General features: G+C 40.3%; 2 protein-coding genes across 3 annotated transcripts in view; one reads left to right on the top strand and one right to left on the bottom strand.

Annotated features, from left to right (window-relative positions):
• bmp6 (bone morphogenetic protein 6) overlaps positions 1–6,318 on the top strand; it is a 45,805-nt gene extending 39,487 nt beyond the window's left edge. Inside the window, exons 5-7 of the mRNA XM_071485519.1 lie at positions 2,310–2,386; positions 3,233–3,343; positions 3,884–6,318. Coding sequence (XP_071341620.1) covers positions 2,310–2,386; positions 3,233–3,343; positions 3,884–4,033 — 338 coding nt within the window. The 3' untranslated portion in view covers positions 4,034–6,318. The remainder of the gene's footprint in view (positions 1–2,309; positions 2,387–3,232; positions 3,344–3,883) is intronic.
• txndc5 (thioredoxin domain containing 5) lies at positions 5,636–14,618 on the bottom strand. 2 transcript variants are annotated; one of them, XM_071485521.1, is made up of 10 exons: positions 14,285–14,618; positions 12,306–12,458; positions 11,674–11,779; positions 11,475–11,571; positions 10,529–10,644; positions 9,958–10,044; positions 8,769–8,921; positions 8,450–8,532; positions 8,064–8,193; positions 5,636–7,445 (listed from the first exon to the last, which is right to left on the bottom strand). In XM_071485521.1, exons 1-10 carry the CDS (start codon positions 14,470–14,472, stop codon positions 7,323–7,325), a joined length of 1,236 nt encoding a protein of 411 aa, XP_071341622.1. In that variant the 5' UTR covers positions 14,473–14,618; the 3' UTR covers positions 5,636–7,322. The 2 variants fall into 2 exon arrangements, with proteins under 2 accessions (XP_071341622.1, XP_071341623.1); XM_071485522.1 differs by having other exon boundaries at positions 8,775–8,921.
• Positions 14,619–26,880: the final 12,262 nt, after the last annotated feature.

Here is a 26,880-nt window from a genome sequence, read left to right as displayed (position 1 = left end):
TTTTTGATCCATATAAGTGGTTGATCACTGTGTCCGTGATCAATATAAATCACTATGAGCAGTTTTTGTTGTACTGTATGAGCGAGTAGGGGGCCTCTGTGAGAATGTGTGTATAATAAGGGTGTATGCAGTTAGAGGCAGTGTGAATGTCAGGCTTCAGAAGTACTCACACTATGTTACTTATGGGAACAATGTTTACTAGCAAACAGATGCTAAACCCAAAGTTATTAAAACCCCAACAGTTCATATTCCAGTTCACACTCATAAATCTCTATACATTAACTCTGTGAAAGCCCTATCATTCTGCAGTGCCGCAATGTGTAATTTCTTCTCTCTGTAAACATCACCTCAAGTTTATATCAGGTCAGCAAGGTCACTCAGGCGGGCTCTTTCAATGGCACTTTTCCTCTGTCCTCAGATGTTTCCTCCTATATAAACACTTCACGCACTGCAAGTTTGCCTTACAATGCATGAATTTTTTTGTTTTTTTTAAATTTTTTATTGTTGTAATTATAGGAAGAATCAATGCGGTCCTACAGCAGCTGGTTCAGGACCAGTCTGTTTCCTTATTAGCGAAGGTTTCCACACAGTAAATCTGCTCAATCCAAATGCTCTTTGCTGTTGAGGACTCTGGCAGGTCAGTCGGTCCACAGGGAGGCAGGATGAAAACATGTGACCCAGTGTATCATTTTCACACACAAGCTCGGCCGTACACACACACACACACACACACACTCATATAAACTCTGTGTTTCCACATTAGCACACATCCCAGTGTACTGCCTTTCCTTTTGGAAAGGAAGGAATCTTAAACTGGGGAAACACCTGACTGCATGTGATGGTTACAGATGATGCCCTTTGACCTCACCCCGTCACTGACTGTCATGAGCAGTCTCACCTTTCATTTCCTGTCGCTTACAGAATTAATGCATCTAATCATATTTACATGTCTTTACATGTCCACAGTGGGCTGCAGTAAAAAGACACACATGCACAGAATCTGATCACATTTAATCTGTATCTCATTGATTTGATCAGGAGATGTTAAATATTTGATCCACTGTAGACATTTCTTGTATTAATTTAGACCATCTTTAGTAGGTAGGTGCTCTTATACATAGTTCTTTATTATTGCAAAACACCTGCGCGGGTGTAGAAGCTGAAGCCTGAACTCAGGCAGAGTGAGTACCGTGGGCCATTTCTTTCCCCCTCTCTCCTCAGTTACTTCAAGCTGAGATTAATCCAAGTGACAAGACCAGTGTGTGTGTGTGTGTGTGTGTGTGTGTGTGTGTGTGTGAACTCTGATTAACTGCACAAGGCAACAAGGGAAAAAAAAAAAAAGACTACAATTTGTTTGTATGGACTTCAGCCTGTGCATTTTTTTTATTGTTGATGTATCACATGACAACAGTTTCTTGTTTATTTGTATTTATTGTCTATGAGTAGCAAATAACCATGATTTTATGGCTGGACGGGACAAGCAGCTACACCTAACAGGCTGACAATGCAATGAGCAAGTTTTAGAAGGTAGAAAATTACTGTTTTGGATATAAGAGCCAGCTGCATATGGACTCAAAGCTCTAAATAGTTTTTCCTTGCAATGTGTTGAGTTATTGTAGCCTAATTAACTTAAGCAGTAACTCTACTGGGCTAAACATGGAATCAGAAACCCGTAATGACAAGTTACAGTAAAAACAACAAAAATAGGCAACCACCATGAGGTTTTCTACCAACATTTTTGATTAACACTTTTATAATTAACTTTTCTGCACTTTGAGCATCTGCTGACCAAGAACCAACTGCAACTAGCATTAACACCTCACGGCCATAAGCCTCTGCCAGCCAGTCAAGTTGCAGTTTACATCCATGTCTGTCCAGACGCATACATGTAGTGAAGACTTTGAATGAATTTAATAAGAGGTTTTAAGTGTATTTTTTGATTTGTGATACAGGGATATATAAATAAAACTCATTTGACTTAAGTTTGTTAAGCTTTGTTGTTCTTGTTCTGTTAAATGTCCTCTGCATTAGTGTGTACGTTTCTTGAAAGAAAAAAAAAAGGTTACTTTCCTAGAACATGTTCAACTGCTTGGCTTTTAAAGCTTATTCTGACAGAATACAAAGCTGTAGCCAAAAGCATATTTGTCACTGTATCACCACCATCACTGCCTTGCAATATTTGAATGCTGATCAATTCAATTAGGTGAGAGACACATTCATACATTGAGAGCCCATGCTGGGTCAGAGGAGGTCTGTGTGCATCTTCAGAGATTCAGTTTGCTGACGATCTGTGTTTCTTTCTCTTGCAGATTACAACAGCAGCGATCAGAAAACAGCATGCAGAAGACACGAGCTCTATGTCAGCTTCCGGGAGCTGGGCTGGCAGGTAGCAAACATTTTCTTATTCCATGGATCCAAACCAGACCCAATACACATATTAGTGATCCTCACACTCTTGTCTCTGTAGAACTTGTCTGATATCCTAATCAGTGTTTACTCAGAGCTACATTCTGACTATAACACAACATTACAGCCTGAGAAAAACATGAATATTGAGTTTGTGAAATGGAATTCAATATGTTGATGCATAGATACATGACACTGGATCTAAATCTACCTATGACAGTGATGACATTTTTGAAGTTGAAGTTTTTTTTTTCTAAACAATACATATGTACATCTACCATGTGCATAGTGCCACTACATCATTCATGCACACATTATAAACACCACTGTTTGTCAGGCTGATGTGAAACTGGTACCACCAAGAAACAGTGGGAAAAAAAGACAGTCACTTAAAGTACCTTGGAGGGATCAGGCTTAAGTCTTGTGTGTATTAGTGTGAAACAGACAGAGGAGGCTGTGAACACAGCACTGACATCTAGAGGGAGACTTCCAGCTTGTGTTTGAGAAAGACAGACAGTCCTACATCTTCTACAGGAGTCAGGTAGACTCCTGTAGAGCATGTAGGACAATGCTGCATCCTATTTTTAAGGTATAAGTACCGACAATGACTATGTCACAGAATGAATGTTGGCATTAATATGCAAAGCTTATTCAGCCGTTTACAGAGATGCAAAGATAAGCGGATATAGTGGAATTACAAAACCAGACGTGACCTTTCTAGTATCGCAAAACAAAGATATACAGTCTTGCCTCTCTAATAGACTAGTTTTATTTACTCAATTTGATTGTTCTCATCTGCTTTTTATGTTTACTGTGTTTCTCTAAGGACTGGATCATTGCTCCTGAAGGCTACGCAGCCAACTACTGTGACGGAGAGTGTTCCTTCCCTCTTAATGCCCACATGAATGCCACCAACCATGCCATCGTACAGACACTGGTAAGACCAACCTGCAGGAATTTATCATGCTGACGACAAGTCATTGTAGGTTTAGGTCCCATCTCATCTGCCAGTATTCTTTGACAGTACGTTCATGGGACTGTGTTATGAACTCAGTGAGTGGAGTTTGAAAGACACATGCATTTACCAGGCATGGAGGGTCTAGCGAAAGATACCACTGAGATGCATTATGGGGAATGTAGTGGTTTTGGAGCTTGACCCATACTAAGGATTAAAGCTCAGGATATGTTGGCTTCTGCTGCTTTGACATTTTTTCTCCCATGACTCCCTCAACTCAATAAAAATGTGATGCTGAATTGCTGAGGGCCTCTTTAAGACCATCTCTTATCTTTTTAATAACTACTTTCCGCTCTAGCGTTGTAATATTTTAACCCCAGTCCACAAATGGAGTATTACGTTTGTGCAATAAAGCATACTTAGTTCATTTTGAATGGGAACAGGGTGGTTTGATGAGAGTCAGTGCTGTGTGCTAAATACAGACTGATGCAAGAGGTTTTAAGTGTTTCCTTTGTTTTTCAGGTGCACCTGATGAACCCTGAGAACGTACCGAAGCCATGCTGCGCCCCCACCAAGCTCCACGCCATCTCAGTGCTCTACTTCGATGACAACTCCAACGTCATCCTTAAGAAATACAAGAACATGGTGGTGCGGGCCTGCGGCTGCCACTGACACCATCACGGACCAGCAGTGCTCGACTGAAAAATGGGTTGGCAAAGGGCTGCAACTGGAGCAGTGACTCCTGGGTGACGCTGACCTCAAGTAGACACCAGTTTTCCTTAGCCTGCAAACAATGTCCAAATTTTATTACAATAATCTTGGATATCTTCAAATATCCATCTAATGACATGATTTTTCGTCAAGGCATCGCAATGAGAGGGGACCATTGCAAAAATGACACCATATGGGTGTCAACTAGAGGCCTCTTCACCCTGCTCCAGTGTTGAGTCACCAAATGGTCTATCACCTTCTCTCCTGGCTTTGGAGAGGAGTCTTTCTTTCATGGGTCTGCAAGTGAATGAATGACTGTGTGTGCGTGTTTGTGTGTGTGTGCATGTTTGTGTGTGTTGGGGAGGGGAGGGAGTGTTTAAGTCTGTATATGTGTTTATGGAAGTGTGTGTTTGATTGCCTAAGAGGCCACTGCACCTTCTCCCTCACAGAGAGGGCAAGGGCAAAACTGAACTGTCGTGGGACCAGTTCGAGCGCTGCTTTCTTTCCCTTCTCCTACACACACACACACATATATATGTATATATATAAAACACAGTGGATCAGTTCTCAGAGGCCCACGTAATTGCTGATGAACACCTTCTCTATAACGCATGACCCCAGGTAGTTGACTCAGTGTTATCGCAGCACTGAAAACCAGCAGTAGTCAGTGACATCACCTGTTCAAATGACAGGATATATGTGTAAATGGTTTGAGTCAGATGGGAAAATACAAGCCCAGTTTCCTTTTCAGTGCAAATGTTGTTAACCCAAACAATCTAATACTGAATGAATGATGCATTTGGAGTCAGTAGTTTCAGATTTCCTTCCTCCTTCCCAGTGTATTTTCTTCTCAAGCCATATTTGCCTTCCTAAAATATAATATGGACTGAACCAAAGTGACCGCATGCAATTTTAGCAGCACACCTCTCCAAATATCCCCTCCATGTCAATATTTGCCAGACTCACGCTGAGCTGCTTTTCACCAGACTGGTTTAACATGATGCACAATCTGGCTAAACTGATGTTTTTCTCCGAAGAACCGAAGAATACAGCCTTATCCCTCTGACATACCACATTTCCATGTTGCTGCGCTCACGAAGTTGACAAACGCTTCCACCCCTGACAACTCATCAAGAGATTGTGGAAAAACATTTAGTGAGTCAAAAACAGATGGCAGAAAGGTTTCTGTGCCAGCTTTCTGAAATTAGCCCTTTGCTTTTTCAACCCTGAGGGTAAAATTATGTTGAGATTTGTGTCCAGTGGCAACGTTCCTGCCAATTGAACATGTTACTGTGAGCTTTATATATACATATATATATCTTTTTTAACATATTTTAATAAGAAACTAATACCATTAAGAATCAAAATACCTTACATGCCTAACCAATCATAAATTACAAAATATACCTCTGGTGAGCTGCTGTTTACATTTGTGATCATGTTTAGACTGTTTTTTGTAAATACTTGTACATTCTCAGTTTATTTATTGCACCTTTTATTAAAAAGAAAAATCACATACCTTATTAATAAAGACAAATGCAAAAACACAATGAAAGCATAGACTTATTTTTGAAAAAGAAATTTTATTATGAAATCTCATGTTACAACTTGCCATTATTTACTCTTTTTTTTTTTGTACAAAATCCATGGGTAGTGCACAACCCATGACTCACAAGGAAAAAAAAAACTTCTGTCACTGGAGTTCTTTAGACCATGTGCTATCCATAAAAACTTTTACTGAAAAATAACTGCTATGTCTCTGACTGTTTGTGTATGTGCATTAGACAATCAGTGGTACCCTGCATCGTGCAGTACTTTTCACTTCAAAGAGCATTTGCAGTGAAACGAGCGGGGCCCAGCTTATGGTTGTTTAAGATGCTGGTCTCACAGCAACTGGCAGAAAATATGACATTAGATTATTTGGGACATGGAAAAGCAATGTTGTAGATCCAAGTTCAATCACTAATGATAAATCACAATCATAGTCAGAGAGGAGATATGATGTTCGTTAATTCACCTGACCCTAAGCTTGAGTCGGTGATCTTTCAGTTCTAACTTCATGGAAGATGACCAGGAGAGCGGTGCCATCAGTACGAGCTGTCACTGAGGGTTCAGCACTAATCAAAGTAGATTACCCTTTCCTCTGAGATCATGACCTCATGCTACTTGTGTTTTAAACCTCAAAACTAGGTCCAAGCAACAACTGTCCTCTCCTGCTCCACCTGTTGGTTCTCAACACCTTTGTACTTGAAACTGGCCTCAGAAATATAGCAAAAAAAAAAAAAAAAGCCTTACATTCACCCTTTTGTACAACAATTTTTGTATTTGATGATATTATGAAGGGATAGTCTGCTGATGACCGTTTCTGAATAAACAAAAAAACAAAAAACTAAACAGAAGCAGCAGTAACTTTTAAGATGTTCAGTAATAGAGATATGGAGCAACATGGCCTGGGCCTGAGACACTGAATGCTAGAAGGAGCTGAGAGGGGCGGTGAGAGGTCACAGGAGTCAGAAGTGGAGCAGGGTGCATGACTAAGATCTTTGACACTTTTGTATTTGAGTGAGCATGAGAAATCGATCTGATCTTTAGTTTCCTCTTAGTCGTGAAGAGAAAAATTAAGTCATTTCCCTGTGCCATGTCAGACTCCTGTGACAACAGTAAAGCCTCTGTCACAATTCCTGCTAGCCTGCAGGCGTGTTTCCCTGAGAGTTAAGTCAGATAGGCCATTACTGGCATGGATATGAGGTACCCTCAACTTAACACTCAACTTCACATTTGGGTGACACAAATTTACCACCTTTTGAGTGACAGTACCGTAACATTAATGGCTCATGATTTAACAACAGATCCCATGTATAAAATTTTGCATTTAAAAAAGGTCAAACAACTCATTTTGAACTGGAACATTTGGCCTTCAGTGCTACCTTTTTAATAAACATTATGTGTGTGGTTCTGATCAGTTCAGCCGTGCTTGCAAAGTGGATATCAGAAATATTATTTCATTTGCAGACCCAACCAATACAATAGTATTCTCCATATCAGGAGATTTGGGGACGGGTAACAGCAATGAGAAACACACTGACATCCCAAACACTCTGGAGAAAGAGCAGACTTCAGTCTGCTATTGGCTGATTCCTGTCTGACGAGAACCCGATTGGAGAGAGATAAAGAAAGGTCTGGCAAGTGTATGAGAGAGAGTGGTGTCCTACTGGCCAGACATGCAGTGTGGGCGCTGACTCTACTATTTCTACAGCTCGTCTCTCGCCTGCCTCATCACAAAGCTGTGTAAGCTCTCCAGGTCCCGCCCACCATGATGCTCGTCACCCTGTTCTCCTGCCCTGAAGATGATCAATGTGGGGTAACCTCGCACCTGCAAAGACAGGACAGGACAACGGGGTTATTCAATATTCAATTTTCACTACAACAATCTGTCTGAGTGCTTACATACAACAGTATAAACAGCTGTTGCAGATCCCATCTGACACACACACACACACACACACACACACACACACACACACACACACACACACACACACACACACACACACACACACACACACACACACACGACAGCCCCCTGAGAAAGCTTTCTTTGTGGGCTCAGACCGGGGTCAGTGTGTGTCAGTCAGAGGTTACAAAACAGACAGACAATGCAGATGTAGGTGGGAGCCGGGATGTGGAAAATTATTTTGATAGCATTCACACATTTTTGTGTTGGGGAGTCAAAGTTATAAATGGGACACAAACTCTGATGTGCACAGAGCAGTGGTGTTCTCCAAGTTTGATGCAGTTCCTCGTTTGGCATCCACTTTGTGTTCACATTTTTTGAAAACTGGATATCCATCCTTGAGGAAAAGCCCATGTTCATTTTTGTAATATCCAAAGTAATCCCACACTGCTAATTTTAATCTCATTTCTGGGGCATGGACATTGGTGAGATCAGTCTTGCTTCTCTGTCGTTTTAGTAAGTCATTAGAATACTTACAGAGTACTTGTTGCAGAGTGTGCGCTCAACAGTGCAGTCCACTTTGGCTATCTTGACATCGGTGAGGCCGGGAAACTCTTTCTTGGAAAGATCCTCCCATGTTGGAGCAAGGTTCTTACAGTGGCCGCACCTAGAGAGCAGGAAACACAGAAATTACATCATTTTAACTGACTGAGAATTTAAATTTAAGCTTTGACTAAAATTAAGATTCAGTTTCTTGACTCTAATTCAAATTCTTATGCTGGCACTTTAACAATAATACAAGAAGAAATTAGGTGAACTCCATGAACCATTGATTCAGCTATTAAATTCAACTTACATTTACAGGCTAATTAATTCTCTTGAAATATCTGTATGATTTAAATGTCACAAAATGATGATCTTACCATGGAGCATAGAATTTGATGAAGGTGAAGCCCTTGGCCACCATCTCATCAAAATTATCCTCTGTCAGGACCAACACGCTGGACTGTAGACAGGAAAAGAACAGAAAGTCTGATATTAAATTATTCAATTATTTTACCAAAAGCCCATTCACTTCAAAGAGTTTATGAACGCCTGCTTCACAAGTATTGCAGCTATCTGTAGATCCACAGTGCAGTATAAACATACCGCACAAATGTACCACCAAAAACCAGGAAACACATGTATATAACATGGAATAAATCATTTATGCGTCTTTTTATTTTGGTTCTTGTCACCCACCTTTACCTCCTCTTTCTCTGGCTCATCAGTTGGCAACTCGTTTGCTTTTTGTTCCTCACTTGGCTCCTGCTCCTCAGCAACGGCAGCCTTCAACTGGTTGTCCACAAAGTCTTTGAAAGAGTCCAGGTCTCTTTTTCCTTTGTACTGTTCAGTCTAGAAAATGACAAACACAAGACGCATTTGTGGAAGCTATTAATAATAACAACAACAAAGCATAGTGATTTCTACTATTGTAATGAATTTTTTTTTTATTTGGACCTCTGGAACTCAACGTATTATAAATGTCATAATTGAGAACTATTTTTTCACACACAGACCGGTTCATGCTTATGAGTAGGATCGACACAGAGCCCATGCAGTAACCGATGCAAGTGACCCAGCCACTGTGAGAATTTATACTTGTGAGCTGGTGTGTCTGCGTCACTCTGCAACCACATTGCCGAAACAGTAGTTGGTGGTGGGTTTTCTATGCCACTGCGTTGAGTTTCTTTGTGTACTTCAAACAAAGGTGACTGAAACTGAGCAGATCATGTTGGAGATGGAGCTGATAAATGTTGAACAACTGTTACTGAAATTTGTGAAACACAGAAGAGAGAAGACATCAGAGGAGCTGACATGTACAACCACTGAACCAACTGAGGCAGATGGAGGGTCAGTTTTCTGTGCTTGTCCAGCCACTAAGAGACTAAGCCAACCAGTTGCAGTTGCTGTAGTCTGCGTTGCCATGGTGAGCAGTCAGGCCTCAATTTTTCTGAGGAGGTGCCTCGTCAGACTACAGTGTAAACTATGATGTGGGGTACGCACAAAACCATACCTACGACATTGATTCTATGCATAAGTATAAACTGGTCTTTAGAACTCAACATATAGCAAAACTGAATGCCTCACAATAACTGGAAGTAGTTTTAGCTAAATCAAAAATTATCAATCATTGTTTAACTAAATCTTCAGTGGCAGCCGTGTAAAGATATTATCGTGGCTGACATGCTAGTTTTTTCCCCTCTTTCTGTATTTTTGTATTTAGTCAGCATATTATGATGTAAAATCATGGAAGTTGTTAAATGTTTGCAGTAATTCTTAGAAGGTGTCAAGAAAAAAACAACATAGCAGCCAGAGTGGAAGCAGGTCAGATGGAGTCAAATGGCTTAAAGAATGGAGAGTTAGTATTAGTCCATAACTTCTTCCATACCTTCTGCCCATTGTAGAAGAAGAGCAATGTGGGATATCCTCGTACACCGTTGTCAGAGCACACCTCATAGTGCTGCGTACAGTCCACCTAGGCAATGAATACATGAACATGTGTTATTCAACTATGATACACAGATGCAAACACTCACCCTGCAAATGCCCTGCACAGCAAATATGCTTAAGAAGCAGTTGGTTAATAACCCAGAATACAAACAGGTGGCTATTCACATGACCAGTATCCTGATCTGTCAAACAGATAACTGGAATACAATACTGGCAGTGTTTTAAAGTTACTTGCAATAAAGACAGTAATTGGAGCACTGCTATTTGGAAACAGGACTCAGACCCCGACAAAAGGCAGCTCATACTGTGGGATGGGTTTAAAGAAAAAAAAAAAAAAAAAAAAAACAGCAAACCTTTTTTGTGGAGTCAAAGTAGCCATTATTATAAACGTTACTACTACTTTGGTAGTTGCCCTGATTTTACCTGTCACAGTATGTGGTGCTTGATTGTTTTAATATCTGATTAATTATTTAGGAGTATTTGTTAGCAAGAACCTGTACATGACCCACCTTTCCTATCTTGACGTCTTCGGAGTGCTCAAAGGTGGTGGCCAGCTGTTCCCAGGTTGGGGCCATGGCTTTGCAGTGGCCGCACCACGGGGCAAAGAACTTAACAAAATGAGCACCTGAAATGAAAGGAGAAATGCCATAAAACAAGCAGGAAAGCTAAACACAAATGCAAACCAAAGTATTAAAGAATACACACAATAAGTACATTTAAAGTAAAATGTTTTTCCTAGTGTACCTATTTCTATGTATACTAATTTCTCACAAGGGCACAACTCTGTACTAAAGTGAGGCTGAACAAGTTTATGGGTTCGTATTTTTCATCTGATGGAGCAAAGTCAAAAGCTGAATCCACTACAAACTCCACACAGCTGCTGTAAATGAAATTATACACCTCTTATCCTGAGGTTTTACGCAACCAATTACACAATGTTTATTGCAGCTCTGTTGCCAAGATGTTAAGGTGGGACCTATAAACACTGTTTTAAAATGCCTATGTCATATCCTGCCTTTTTTCGTCTGCAAACAAGAATAATTTATTTTTCTTCAAAACCAAAACATTGAACTTAGACAGAGCTTAAAAACCATATTTTTGAGGAGAAAATTATCATGAGCACTGTTTATTTTTGAAGCCGTTGTCTGAAAAATCCAGAAACATAACACGTCGACTGAGGACTGTGGGTCAGGTAGTTGTGTTGAACTGTCAGTTATGTAAATCAAGGCAATAAGGAGTTTCCATTCTCTGCTGAGGGATCCAGGAACCCTACCTAATGTGCCTGAAAACATAGTTTGTTTAAAAATTAAGACGAAACAGAAACAATTTATCTGTTAGGACAGGATACAGCTGTGTGAATACACAAGACAATGTTACCTACTCATTTGCCTAACTTAGCTGTTACAACAGTACTTTCATGAAGACTTTGACAGCATCTTTGTACTAGAGCTTTACCTTTGGCTATATGGGCCTTAAAGTTGAGAGCAGTGAGCTCATACATGCCCTGTTTGGGCTCTGGGGCTTTGGGAGGCTCAAGTTCACTCTCTGGTTCCTGGAGGACACACATGAACAAGCAGCTATGAACAACACTGTTCTTACAATGTAAGGTTTACTGGTGTATAAACTTGGGGTGTTAAGTGAGTGAACAATTTACCGAAGGCTCCTCCTGGAGTGTCTTCAGCATCCAGGTCTCCAAAGACTGCAGATCTCTGGGCCCCTGGTACTTCACTGCCTCCTGGTCTGGCTTAAACAATTTCAACCTACACATAACAGAAAAAAAACATTTTGAACTGAAAGAATTGTAGCATGGCAGAGTTATGTTGCTAATCTGAAGTATCACAAGAGAATGTACTCAAACTCAAAGACCCATGGATGCACAAACTATTTCCCAACGATTCTATTACTCATCATTTCAAGCTATAGGACCTGGTAATTTTTTGTTATAGAAGTTCTGTAAATCATTACCTAGTGACTGCTGTGTTTGCAGGTGAAGTTTGCAGTGAGCAATCGCCAAGATTTAAGAGGATGTCATTAAGTCATTACTGGCAGAATATTCAACTTCATGCAGGTCAATGTGTCACTTCCCTGTCAATCAGTGATGAAAAAGGTTATTTTTACGTGTTTGTGTTATTTTTATCCTAAATGTCACAGCTGGTGTATTATTTTTCATTAAGGCTTCAGTTTCTGTTAGTTGCCCTAAAAATTCAACATATCTAAGCTCACTTCATCCATGCCAATGAATTGATATGAACTGATAAACCGTGCTGATGTGAATCTTGTACTTACGTAGGGTACCCTCTAACCCCATGGACATTGGAGCAGAACTTGGTGTCCTGGACGCAGTCTACTTTTACCACATACACCGGGGGCTCATCCATGCTGTTGTATTTGTCTGCCAGTTCATTCCATGCTGGCTGTAATCTCTGGCAATGGCCACACCTGGATACAACAGGGCACACAGTGCATTCAGAAAGTATTCAGACACCTTAAACTTTTACACATTTTGTTATATTATAGCCTGGTGCTAAAATCATTTAAACATTTTTTTTTTATCTTCAGCAATCTACACTCAATATCCCCATAATGACAAAGTGAAAATGGACTTAATTTAAGACATGCCATAAGTATTCAGATCCTTTACTCAGCACTTCATTGAAGCACCTTTGCCAGCGATTACAGCCTCAAGTCTTCTTGGGTATTTTCAGGTCTCTCCAGAGATGTTTGATCGGGTTCAAGTCAGAGCTCTTGCTGGACCACTCAAGGATATTTACAGAGTTGTTCCTAGGCCACTCCTGTGTTGTCCTGGCTGTGTGCTTAGGGTTATTGTCTGGTTGAAAGGTAAAGCTTTGTCCCAGTCTGAGGTCCTGAGCACTCTGGACCAGATTTTCATTAAGGATGTCTCTATAATTTGCTTTGTTCAGCTTTCCTTCAAACCCGGCCAGCCTCCCTGTCCCTTCTGCTAAAAAAGTACCCCCACAGTATAATGCTGCCACCACCAAGCTTCACTGTTATGGTGGTATTGGGCAAGTGATGAGCATTGCCTGGTTTCCTCCAGACATGACATGTGAACTCAAGGCCAAACACATCAATTTTTATTTCATCTGACCAGGGAATTTTGCTTCTCAATCTGAGAGCCAATTAGGTACTTATTTGCAAACTCCAATTTCGCAGGGAAAAAAAATCATCAAATAAAAATCATAGTAATAATAAAGTTTGGATACCTAATAAAGGAACGTGCTTCCTACTAGTCAGTTTGGATTTAGTTATTTTAGGCACAGATAATACACAATTTCATGTAATGTTTCAAGCATAAATATGAGTAACTGTTACCTGTTACCATGCATATTACTCCTTGATGAATACAGAAACAAATTATGTGCATCCATGTCATTGGAAAAAGAGGGATGTCAGTAACAAAGTCAGAAATTCAGGCTGAAACCTGGTGATAGCAATGCTGTGTTGCTATATGTTATTTATTTATATTTAGTGCAAATGTAAAATGACTATATGTAACTCTAAGTTTACACCAGTCTGGGTATTAGGCAAAGGTGTGGTAAAAGAGGTGCCTGTGGGAGACCTGTGACCCTTTCTCCGGCTTTAAAAAGGAGTTCAACCTCCGCTCTTATCTTCATATTCATTCTTTGACTCTTTCTCCGTCTCCCTTTTTCTTGGTTGATCAAAATGATATCGTTTTATTACGAATTCATGGGACTCCACTCAGGGACCTCTGGAGGTCCGCGGACCCCACTTTTGAAACCACTGACATAACATTAGTCAATCAGTGCGTGCCACGTAAGCTTCCCAAACCACAACTTTCAACTATGACTGATTATTTTCAGCGTTCGTTTGCAGCGAATAAGCATCGAGCAAAAACCGTATTTTATTGTTTTTGGTTCCCCGCTAAACATTTACTAGAAAGTTTTCAACTTTATTTCAACTTACAGCAAACGGTTCGCACTCTTAGCACCGAGGCCCGAGATGTGGAAAAAAAAACCGTTAAGCTACAGTTGACTAGCGAACTGTTTGGCTATGCTAGCTAGCTAGCTAGCTGCTAAGCTAACCAAACCGGCGGACCAAAAGGGGCATGTAACCAACTAGCTTGCATGCTAACTAGCTTGCCGGCTAATGTATCAGTTAACTGTAACTGTAGCAGGCAGACTTTTCTATGTTCTGTGCATATGGGGCATATTAAAGAAAGTCTAATGTTGCTGCCAGTTCATTTATTCAACGTCGTCTGGGAAAAAACTTGGTAACTGTTCACTTACCATGGGGCGTAAAACATGACAAAGTGGGGTGCGGTGGGCACCGCCTCGTTGAACATCTCCACCGTGTACGTGTGCTTGGCATGCTCATCTTCTTCTGCATCCGTGTCGCAAAATACACTGGCGAAAAGCAGCGAAAAAATATAAATACAACGCAAGATACGGGGTGTGCAATTCAGTGCTGGAGCCATTGTGAATCTCTCTCGGTGGCTGAAGTGTCCCTGCTGGTGTACTGTGAAAAGACTGACTCGCAGCGTACACGCCCCTCTGGCAGGCTCAGTTCAAAGGAATGTGGACTCTGGATGGGACACGTACATATGGAGATTCCCGTAGTTACATCTGGGTATGCGATCAGGATGTTGTGTAGATCTGTGGAAGACCGTACGCGCTTTGCAACCCTGTCCAACCAGACAGGTTCAAACAAGTGTCAGTCTTTGATGAAGTAAGGAAGCCCACTTGGTAAAACCTCGCTTACGGGGAAGATGATGCATGCAAATATTTTTACTAAAGCTAAATAAGATTCAGGAAATTAATCCTACAAGAATGTTTGTCCTGTTTGTCCCAGGAGATTTATTGCTGCATGATAGGCTAAAACAGTAACTGGGTGTTTGTGGACAGTAATAGTGATTTTTGTGTTATGTTGAGTATTTGCTGCAACCCATTCGGTGGTACTTACTCTAATGAGACAGTCACCCAAAGAGGTTAGGAATTAAAAGATTTCAATGGGGGAAAAAAAAAAAAACTACTTCTTTACTTTATACTTGATGACCAAATTCATAATGGTAACACATGGTAGCACCAGCACCATTCTCTAGTAGTCCATTATTACCATGATTTGATCATGCCAAGAGGAAACTGGGATACTGATTACCTGAACATAGGTTCAACGAATGGAATGAATTTAGTGCCGTCCAAATATTTAATGTGATTGTTGTGGGTCATAATGAGTCATAATTTTAAAGCATTATTATATCTGACTTTTAATCAACAGGCTACTATTACTGTTATGATTATTTTTATTTATTTATTCATTTTAATTTTGGGGGGGATTTGGGATGGGATGATAGCCATGCTACATCACTACATCCCCATTTGTATTATGGGCATGCTACACTATATTTAACATGATGAATGTTAAGATAACAAAACTTCAAATGTGAAACATATGAAACATCACTTTAAATGTGAAAGGAAAGTCAATGAAGTCCTAATAGGAAGCTCAGTGACAAAAACATCATTAGGGTGTAATTTAAATGACATTTGGAGAATTGGAGAATTTGTTCACCTCTGGTAGAGTAACAAAATGCCAAATTGGTTTATTGTTTATGGTCCAACAAGTTCCAGCTGACTGCACCTCTTTGGCAGGTGATGTCATTTTCCTTCACACCTAAGATGATCTATCCACAACAAACTGGCCACTCTTATAATACCTAATGGTATAAATTATAAATATAAGACATCAGAGAAGATGAAATATTATGAAAATAGACACTGGATTAAGAGAACACAAAGTTATCATTTTGCCTCAACTGTAAAAATATGGGCACCATAGCTCACATCACTGCTGGTTCACATCACAGGTGGACAGTTGTTTTTCTTCACCATTGGTCAAATATGAGTCATAATTACCTCCTCATCATAGCTATAGTAGCCTACATTTTCAGGCAAATACAATTAATCCAATTCATTACATTGCATAAGCAGTGCCTCTCGTGGGGGCTGTAGCTTTGTGTAATGGCGACAGTGAATATAAATCGTGTCTATTCCTCCGACTGAGTGTGTTTGTGTGCGTCTGTTCCCAGAGTAGCAAGTACCTGCTTTCTCTTTAATCATCCCCCCTTTTCCTTTCATCCGGACAACAGGAAGAGTGGGAGGAGGAAAGGAAGAGGTTACAGCATGGAAACAGAAGTGTCGCCCAGAGCAGCACTATGGTAACGTATATAACACTCTTCCAGACTGTCAAAGGTCTTTCATAAAACCGGGTCCTCTTTAATGTCTACATTCTAAAAGTGGGCAAAAATGATCCTACATGCACAGTATATATATATATCTTTATCGAGATAGATAGATAGATAGATAGATAGATAGATGGATAGATAGATATAGAGTTACTGGTTGAGGTGTTTATGAAGTGCTCTGTGCTCAGTGTGTAGATGAGTGTGCGTCTCAGTCCTTTTGAGGCAGCTAGGGTGTCCGGTGATGCCCTGCTGTTCCCTGGACAGCCATTAAAATTCCACTGTTACATACACATACATGCACACATGCACATAGACGCACACATGCACATAGACGCACACATGCACATAGACGCACACATGCACATGCACGCACACATTGTTTTGCCCACAGGGAGTGCAAGCATTCAGTGGAGAAGCAATATACTTGTAAGAGACTCCCTCACAGAGGGAGATGATGCTACACCGACCCCAAGGCTGACAAGAGGCTTTCTTTAACCTCTGGCTGTAAAAACTCGAATGCACATTTTCTATGAAGAACTTCATGAAATGTTCTACGCTTTGGCTGTGCCCGCCCTCACAGAGAGAAAACTTGACAAACCCACAGGGTCAGCGGTCTGCAGATATCTGAATGCAGAATGGGATGATTTCTTGGCTGGCCCATGGCAGGTATGCACACAAGAAATAAAGCATTTGTTTCCGTGTATGTAGGCCTGAGGAAACATTGTCTAATGTACACCAAAGCATTAAAGGACAAGTTTGACATTTCTGAAAATACTATTTTTTGCTGCTTGGGCTGCACTCACTCTAACTGCTCCGAGCACAGCACACTCTCAGCAAAGGTGTACAATAACAACCCTCCTCTTAGCCGCTGTGGACTACTTATCACAAAACGTATCTATTTCAAATTGGGGTCTGTTTTTCAACATCGCCAAGGAACACACTGAGAAAACCTTTAAGAAGACTTTCTGGAATATTTCAGAGGCTATTTCTGACCAAATCCTATTCTGTCATGTAAACATATGGGAATTACCCTGTTGGAAACTGTAGTAATGCTTTCAGCACTGTCTTCCCACAATTGGACATCATACAGTCCAAAGCCAGACGTGTTTCCATTAGGAATACAGAGACGACTCATGGTCATGAGTATCGTATCCGGGACACAGGATGTGACCAACGGAGGGGAACCAATGTCATTTGCAGACAGCTCACTGGAGCCACTTCAGCAGGCACCCGTGCTGGGAAAAGACAGCAGAGAGAAGGCTCTCCCACATGTTTGGAACAATCCCAGAAAAAAACATTAAAATGATGGAAATCGGTAAGCACCTTGTCTTTTCATCTGGGTGGCTAAAAGAGGGACAGATTTAGTTACACCAGTGGTTCCCAACCTGTGGGCCAGGGCCCACTGGTGGGCCGCAGAGGTATTGCAAGTGGTGTGGTATTGCAACAAATCATTAGCATAACAGTACAATTTTGGACAAAAGATGTAATTATATTTACAAAATAAATAAATAAATAAAAATATTAATAAATGAAATGAGAGCTATCTTAACGTGATTGCGCACTAAAAGATCATATCCATGGCAAAATCTGGAGTATTAAACTGGATAGCTGGTTAGCAAAGGGAAGAGTAGCCTGTAATACGGGAAGACAGAGGGTGAATCAATAAATGATCTCTCCTCTGACAAACAAAAAAGAAAAACTGAGCTTCACCTGCTTTTTGTTCAATCCTGAATGTTCAGTCGTTATCATTAAAATAAAAAACGCCCTGGATGTATTATTTGGCCTCCATATTGTTACGCAGTCGCCGACATTTTCAATATTTTCAAGTGGGCCATGAGTTAGAAAAGGATGAGAACCACTGAGTTAGACATTAAACTCTTTTGAAAGAGATCTTGCTATATTGACATTAAGACCACTCATTATGCTGGCTCTGTTTGTGTGCACTGAACAAAACCAACATAATGCTGCCCCAGTGTGTGTTTATAGCTAATAACATACAAGCGGTCTGGAATCAGAGGTGTGATGAGTGACGCTTTGTCATGTGTTCATACCTTTTATAGAAAATAGTGAGGCAGAATAAAAGTGCAATATTCCTGTCTTGAACAGGCTGTATAAAGGGTGCTAGTGTGAGAGAAGAGTGAAAGAGAATGAGGGAAACAAAGTAAATACAAAATACAAAATACAAAATAATAATAGTAATAACCTTTAGCAAAAGGAAGCAAATGGGTGGAATAAAGAAAGAGTGGATGACTGAGAGAGGAAGGAAGGAAGAATGACGTGAGGTGGTGTGGTTGTGGGTTACCTTAACAACTCCTGCTGTATCCCAAATGTTACGTTCTACTGCTTTCTGGTGGATTCGCCCTGTAAAGTGCCTTTAGAAAATGTAAATTATGATTTGGTGCTATATGAATATATTTGAATTGAATAAAGCTGCACCAATTCTCCTGAGAAAACTACACTATTGGAACTACCATAATTTCTTACAAGGCCTGTGCACTCACAGGGTTATAGCCGCTTTCCTGCTGGAAACTCCACGCAGAAGCTGTAAACAAGTTGCATATTGACTGGTGCAGCTGGAAATTGCAGTTGTTTGAGGAAAAATCTGTTCCTACAAAAATGATGTTGTTTAGGCATATTTGCTTTCTTGTAGACAGCCATGTAAATAAAAGTATTCAGAGGTTGTTTTTTTTTTTCAACCATCATGAAAGTGAATCAGCACAAAAAGGTCATAAAAAGCAGCAGTGCACAGATAACAGCAGCAGGGATTCAATGCCTATGATACAGGACTATGTCAAAAGAGAACACATTAATTCACTGAGAAAGCTCAAGCACACACTAGAGATTGGCTTGTAAACTTAATACAATTTTTATATTAAAATGGGGGAAAAAACAAAACAACTAACCACTAACCGTTTGTTGAAAGCTCTTTATGGACCAATTTTTTTGGCATGTTAGAGTACAGCCCTATGAAAGGCATTGTTGGTCACCCACCTCTTTGGTCCTTTTGTAGTTGAATGTTGTTAAATGAAACATCTCGACAACAGCTTGATGGATTACCATGAAATTTGGTACACACATTTGTGTTCCCCTCTGGGTAACTTTGGCGATCCCCTAATTTTTCATCCAGTTAAACATTTAAATTCTCTAAAACTTTGGTTTATGACTTAATGATTTTCCCACCTGTCTCTGCTGGACTCATTTGGTGTTAATCAGCAAAGATTGGCATGCTAACACGCTCAAGGGTTCACCTTCGAACATAATAATATTTTTTTAACCACTTCTTCTTCACTTTTATTAACTTTCTGCTCCTGTTTACATATGGCTAGTGATGCCTGTTCTGATCATAATAAAGTTATAAGCAGGAGGCTACCACTTGTCATTTACTTTCTTGTGTATTTCTAAAAGTAGCACAGCACTGCACTTTGTTGAAGTCAGACAAGTCACCTGTGGTGGTGAGACATCACAGGTGGTGACAGGACCTAACTTGACTTGGAGGCTGCCTTTCACAGACACTTCTTGGTCCAGTGCCATCACTGTAAAAGCCCCGCTTCCTGCTGGTAAAGCTATCAGGATATACAGTCCAGAGTGTGAGGGAGTTGAGGTGAGGCAGAGAGAGGGAGAATATTATAGATAGAAGAGAAGAAGGAAGAGAACAAGGAGTGTGAGAGAAGATGAGAAAAGAGGACATGGACTCGTGGATATCCTTTATTTCCAAATTGCATGCCAGCCGCTTCAGTCTCCTACCACAACCATTGGTGCCTCAGGGGTGAAGTTTTTAGCTCAGCGGAATAATGCAAATGAGTCCCTCTAATTTAAGGCCTTTGGAACCTTGACATGTTATATTTATTATATGTGATCTTTTAATTTACCATCTTGTAAAGAAATTATTTATGGACATATTTAGAGTGTTTGAGATGTTTTAAATCCTTCACAATCCATTTTTAAGAAGGGTTTAGAGGAATATTAATCTATCACCCTCAGCATTATAAAACGGTGACACAAACATGTGACACAAATTAATATTGTGGTATAAATAATAACAGAAATCCTTGAAGCCCACACATTGGACAGCATGCACTCTGCTGAGGTGTCCTTGAGCAAGACGTTGAAATGCTACCATATCCTTGGGGTTAGTGTTTGTAGCTGAGCCCAGCCTCTGAAATAGAAAATAGGATTTTCCAACAAAGATCAATAGAGGATGACATACTATTTTTGTCCAAGAAAAGGTTTCTCTTTCATGGATCATGCATCCAAATATGAGTGACAGCCTACAAATCAAATGGCTGCCATGAAGGCTTGAAGCTGTGAGGAAAGTAGGGCTCTAAAGTGATATTTCAGCAAACAGTATTTCATGTGAGGCAAGCCATAAATGTCATCAATAACTTTTCCTGAAGCACTTAAAGAACGCCCTAGTACCTGCCTTCATTGCGTCAAGGTTTGTTTTTATTTTCTCTCCTTTTTTTTTTTTTAAATAAATAAATGTGACACATGCTGTCACCCTCTTACTGGCACTCCTGCTGGCTCTCATGGAAAATGTAAAAGAGGCCCTGCCTTGTTGAGGTCAGGCTGACATTGCTGGTGAGAGGTGGCCAAGTCTTACAAAACAGATGTTTACTGTTTTTCTGAAGATGATTTTTTTCTCTGCTCAGTATTGGTCAAAACCTAACCTCGTTCCCTTTAAGAGAGGACTGTGGGCAGACAGGTGCACAATTTGAGACCAGGGTGTTTTATTGTTAATGTGGGTCTAATTGTACGCATGCTTCATCAGTCCATGGGTACTTAAACTGAGTTTATGATTCTGACAGGTGTCTGGATTTGTCTGTACTAAAGGAGGTGTGTAATAAAATGATCTGATGGATCATGCATAGGAAAGTTGTGTGTATGTGCGTGCTCTCCTGGATGTGTAACTCTGTGTAAGCACAGAGTATAAACCAGTTTCAGGAAGTCTCTGTCTGTGTGTTTGTGTGTGTGTGTGTGTGTGTGTGTGTGTGTGTCAGTCAGTGCAGCCTGCACCTCTGAGCGTCTGCAACAGCAGTCAAGGGCCCAGTAAAGGTCTCTCCACAGAAGCCATTAAACAGTGTGTCTGTTGGAATAATGTGTTTGACTTGGCCGCGCAGCAGCAGCAGGTGCTGGGAGGACCAGCCTGGAGCTGCTACTCACTGCCTGCTATGATCTACAGGCCAGGGACCACTCTTCCTTTCTCTGCGTCTTTCTTTCCACTCTCATCTTTGTCCTCCCCCTTTCATGTTTTTGTTCCTTTCTTTCCTTTTCTCGTCCTCTCCCAGTTTTTCTTACTGTTGTAATTGTTACCATTTGCCTTCTCTGTCACTGTTTCATAGCTCTCCTCAGTTTCATCTGTGGTTCTTTTATGTTTGACTGTTTCTTTCATGATTTCCCTTTTCAGGTTACCTTCAGATCTCATTTTTTTCTATACTTTTTTTGTATTTGTCTCCCTCCTTACATTATCTTCTCCCAGAAGTTAGTTATGGAATTGGACAAGGCACTGTACTTGGACCACTTCTTTTCACCTTAAGGCGCCTACAGACAGTGATATTTCATATGACTTTATTACAGGCTACACTGTGTGACGTGGATCTAACAACCTTGGATATGACATCAAGGTTGATTTATGTAGACTGCACACCTGAATCGTAGATTAGTCAGTATACAAAAATAAAACATTATCGGTGCCACTATTGTGGCAATGAAGCTGAGCAAGAATCGAACCCTTGCAATTGTGGTATTTACTTGTATGGAAAAAAATCCAAAGAAAGAGAGGATCCGGTTATGGTTAGGGAAAAGGGGTGAACTTGGGATGCCAATCTTGCAAAGTAAGTCAATTTTGTAAAAAGAGCTTAAGATACATATTCTTTTATCTTATATAAATGTACCTAGCTGTCATTTCATGCTGCACTCCTATTGGTTGGTTAGTAGATGTAGGTAGTAGCAGCAGTCACGTTGTGAGATGCTTTCATGTAAATCTTTCATCTGGGACAGCCCAAAATTGCACAGTGTATACCCTCCTTTATATATGCTTTCTTTAGGCAATATTACCAAGAAACACTGCGTAAATGTGTGTTGTTATGCAGATGACACGCAATTATATTTACCAATTAAGTCAGATGAAACCAATCAGTTAGCTAGGACTCAAGCATGCCTTACAGAGTATAAAGTCCTGGATCACCTGCAATTTTCTGCTTTTAAACTCAGACAAAACTGAAGTTATTGTACTTGGCCCATAATACATCAGAAACATCTCTATGTCAAATGATATAGTTACTCTAGATGGCATTGCCCTGGCACTCCCATAAAATCTTGCATTTATCTTTGGAATATGTCCTTTAACTCCCACATAAAACAAACTTCAAGCACTGCCTTTTTTCACCTACCTAACTTTGCAAAAATCAGGACATTTTTACTATCGTCCATATTGTCCTCTGCTGGCACGAGAAATCACAGTAGCTTTATGGCACATCAAGATGTGATATTAATGATATTAGCAAGAAGTTGAACTTGATAGGCTACCTGCAGTGACTAAGATCAGGGTTAGGATAAGTCTCTAGGCCATGAATGAAAGTCCACGTAATGTGCGCTTCAGTCATTAAAATATAAAATAAAATATTCTTTTTTTTGTTTATTTTTTTCTTTTGTTTATTTTTACATGGACTCCAACATATCTGTTACTTCAGTCACTTCCCAGGAAACCAACACACCAAGGCCTTATGTTGTTCGCTCTTCTCCTCTTGGTTCCATCACTTATTTCCTTCAATCAATACCCATATAATAACTAATAAATAACTAATCAACATCACTCAGAGCAAATCGTTTTGTCATGACCAGTCGATTAGATTCAGATTTACCCTTATTTTACAATTTCAAAACAGAAACATTTCAAAGGAAGAAGATATAAATCTGGAGTGCAATGAGATAGCAGGAAGTTCAGTAATGCATTCATGTAAACTGACTGGAGCATAATCTCTTGTGTTTGTTCTAACTGGATATCCAGTGAGAGATTATTTGAGGTGGCTACGTTCAATATTTTTATATCGACAATGCATCACATGACTACGTTTATGTTAACACGGTAATTTGTTGTGAAAAATCCAAAGAGATTGGACACAGTTGCCCTCAGCCTACAAGGCTTTCCAGTGACTTTCAGCTCATTGTTTTGGCTTTCTGGCTTGCAACTTTACTTGTTTGCTTCACTCTCACTGCTTTCATTTAGTAATTTCCAGCCACAACATGCAACTGCTTTTACCAAAAAAATAAATAAATAAAAATAATAAAAACTCACAGTGCACTACCTGCCCAGCACCAAACAGAAGGTAGACAAGGCTAGCAACTAGGTCCTGAACACAGTGGATCATTGAGCAACTTAAGAATGCTAACACGTCCCGTGTTGTCTTACAACCTGTTTCTGCTGCCCCCAAGAGGCCAAAAAAGCATTCACCCAAAGGCATTCAGATTTAGCATCACTGAAACCACAACAGGAGATAACATCAGGAACAATACCTGTCTGGTACAGAAAACAGGGAAAATCAAAGCCATTCAGAGGGTATGTGGTCGGTAGTGATGCCAGACATTCTTCTAAAGTTCAAGAATCTAGACGACAACAAGCTTTCATGCTGCTGGTGGGCACTGGCCGATGACAAGCCATTCTCCATGTACTGTCTGGCTATTGTTTGCCCTGTGATCGACTGAGGAAAGTGCTTGTTGTTGCTGGACTTTAACCTGTGTTTCTTGGACCTGGCAGGAACATGGAGCTGTTGTATTAGTAAGGCTGCCTAATGAAACTGAACAGATGCAAAACACATTCCAAACAGTTCAGCTAATTAGACTTTAGGTCATTTGTTGCACAAAAGATGGCAACAGAGTCTGTGTCTATCAAACAATGAAGCAAAATCTGTTCTGAGGCAGCCTTTTTGAATGAGGGTAAGAAACTGACTCTGTTTATTGTACAGAACAAAATCTGACATGTTTCAATGTGAGCCTTCACCGGGGAGCATAAAAGAGCTTGCTAATAGGGGGGTGCTGGCAGTTATTGTGTAAGGTGGGACGTTTAATTTCCAACTCTTTTCTTTCCAATGATTGCTTTTATATGCCACCTAGTGCTCATTTTCTAAAGCTGACAGGGGCTGAGACTATCCAGCATGCTTTGCCTCCCTCCCTAAAAGAAATATCAATTTCTTAATTTGTTTTACTGCAGCTTTTAGCACTCTCCCTCTCTTACTTAGCGACCCACTGGGTGAATGTTTGCTATTGCCAAAGAATTCATATTACCACATGCATTACCATCCACCTAGCACCCATCACCAACCCAACACCCCTGGGGTGTTGTTAAGCCAGGTTATTAACTTGGAAGCACAGTGCTTTTGTTCATTGGCATTTTCATTTTGGACCCCTCAATAATTGAGTAACAGGGGCCCATCATGTTGCACAAAAGAAGGAGAGTGAGCATGCAGAGGCTGAAAATTCTCATATAAGCTGTCTGGGGAGCGTGGGTGAATGAATACCTCCTAGTTTTCTAATGTTCCAACACAAAGTAGTGAAATTGTGTCCCTGTTAGACCTGTTTTTTCTCATCAGTCAACTGAACTGAAAGGTGATCAGGCCAAAAAAGAAATGCTTGGGAATGCCAAGTTTGCTGTCAGCCTCACAGGAACTATAGCAGTTCAATGACGTCAGGTCTAATTAATTTTTTCTTTAACGAAGTTCAATCTCCACTGGTATTTTATTTGTTTTCAAACAGTACAGCAGTGAGGAAGAGTGAATGGACACATACATATGTGGCATTAACATGAGCTGTACTTGACCTAACTATCATAAAACGTGTATATTGTACTTTTCACCCTGATGCTGTCATATTATTGGTTATACAGGAATCATCATGAACACCAATGCAATCTAGTAAAATATCCTGCAATGATAATTACTGGTACAATTAAGTTTATAAAGACCAGCATTTGTTGAAATCATGCAGCTGTTCATTCAACCCTGTAAGTTAAATTCTGAGGCCTGTATACAAAAACAACGCTGACCATATGTATATTTGTAACAGTTATTATTAAGTTGAAACTTGAAATCTGTTGGTGTTTGATATGTGCCTGAATCGATCATTCAAAGCTTCAACAGTTGTTATAGGCACTCCATTCGCTGAAGTGGTCAAGCTGTGCAAACTGACTTACTAAGATCAGATCCTGTTTTTTAGTAAATGTCTCCATTACATGTTATCTGCACATTTCACCCGTGTGAAATATTTCATTCTGTTCCAGTTGATGTAGAGAACTTTTTTTCAGACAGAACATCAGATTGCATTGACCAACACACTTATCTCCAGCTCTTGCCCAATGGGGCTCCAGCTGGGTGCTGCTGCTTCCTTTACCATTTATGTTGGCACAGGGAATTGCATCTCCATGGCCCGGGAGCACCGCTCTCCCTGCAAAACAGGAAGAACACACTGCTCTCTGATGGACACAGGAGACAAAACACAAGCCAACTCGGATCCAGAGACACGAGGCAGCAGACCGAGGAGAATGATAACAGGAGATTTCGGTCTGTGCACTAGCCCTTTTGTGACCATGGAGTCGTTTTACAGGATTGTATGCTCTAATCTGTGTAGAGGGAAAGTTTCTGTGCCAGCAGCCTGAGTACACTGACAGTTCCCTCTTCATGTTTGATGGATATCTGGCCACATAAACCACATTCTCTCTAAAAATGTAAGATAGCTTAAAGTTACAATTAGGCTTTTGCTCTTTATACCACTAAATGGGGCACTGATAAGGTAATAAGGTATTACTCTTCACCAGGTGCTGAGATTTCTGATTTCAGCTTCTTTTAAGCCTGTTCTCTGGCTCAGCCTCGTCACTATAGGCAGCGATTTCTGGTTTTGTGGAAAACCAGGGGCCAGTGTCACAGGATTTTAGAGTGGTCTGTCATTTTAGGCCAGTCTTAATTTTTCCCATAGATTACTCTAATGCAAGTAAGACTGTTCCACAAAGACTGACTAATTTTAAGCCACATAAGCAAGCAAGCAAGCAAGCAAGCAAGGATAAAGTTTTTTTTTTCTTTTCATTTTTTTTTACTGTTACACTCTTGTAGTGTAGTTAGTAAAATGTCTTTATAACTGTTGAATTCTTCCAAAAGACAAACATTTTCTGCTGGGGTAAATGGAGCAGTTGGATCAGGTTCCTTAGTCCTTTTTTTCCCTTTATTTTGAAAAAAGTCATAATTTACCCAGAATACATTTTACCACAGTCTACTTTAAGATAGTCAAGAACTAAAGCAGTTTGTGCAATGGATAAATTCAAACTTCATCCATCTGAAACCTGACTATTTGTTATATCTAAGCTCAAGTCCCCGTCTATCTTTGTGAAACCAGCCCCAGGCCTGACAACAACCAACATCCCTTAATCTAGAGGTAGAGCAGATTAGGTGTTGTTCTTTCTCTCTGGGAATTCTTACTCTTTCTTTAAAAAACAAACTTGGGCTTACTAGTTCATGACATGATCCGAAACTTCTCTGACTTAAATTTCTTTTCAAATCTGATACTGTGCTGCAATGTCAAAATTCCCTGTCCATTGAAAACAAAACAAGCAGGGGCTGTTGAAAAGGTGCCTCCCTGGCAGAGCTCGGTCTTTTTCCG

Source organism: Trachinotus anak, unplaced genomic scaffold, assembly GCF_046630095.1.
Source record: "Trachinotus anak isolate AG129_WGS33_773 ecotype Australia unplaced genomic scaffold, CSIRO_AGI_Tana_v1 ptg000009l, whole genome shotgun sequence".
NCBI classification, from domain to species: domain Eukaryota; kingdom Metazoa; phylum Chordata; class Actinopteri; order Carangiformes; family Carangidae; genus Trachinotus; species Trachinotus anak.
The sequence above is the reverse complement of the archived record's forward strand: the minus strand, read 5'-3'. Positions and strand labels throughout refer to the sequence as shown.

Bases quoted from the DNA above. Each gene is read 5' to 3' on its own strand.
- txndc5 (XM_071485521.1), bottom strand. From the start codon at position 14,472: ATGGCTCCAGCACTGAATTGCACACCCCGTATCTTGCGTTGTATTTAT. The intron at 11,572-11,673 runs GTAAATTGTTCA...TGTGTCCTCCAG, and splicing joins CACTCCAGGAGGAGCCTTCG to GAACCAGAGAGTGAACTTGA. The intron at 7,446-8,063 runs GTAAGTATTCTA...CTGTCTTTGCAG, and splicing joins CACTCTGCAACAAGTACTCT to GTGCGAGGTTACCCCACATT.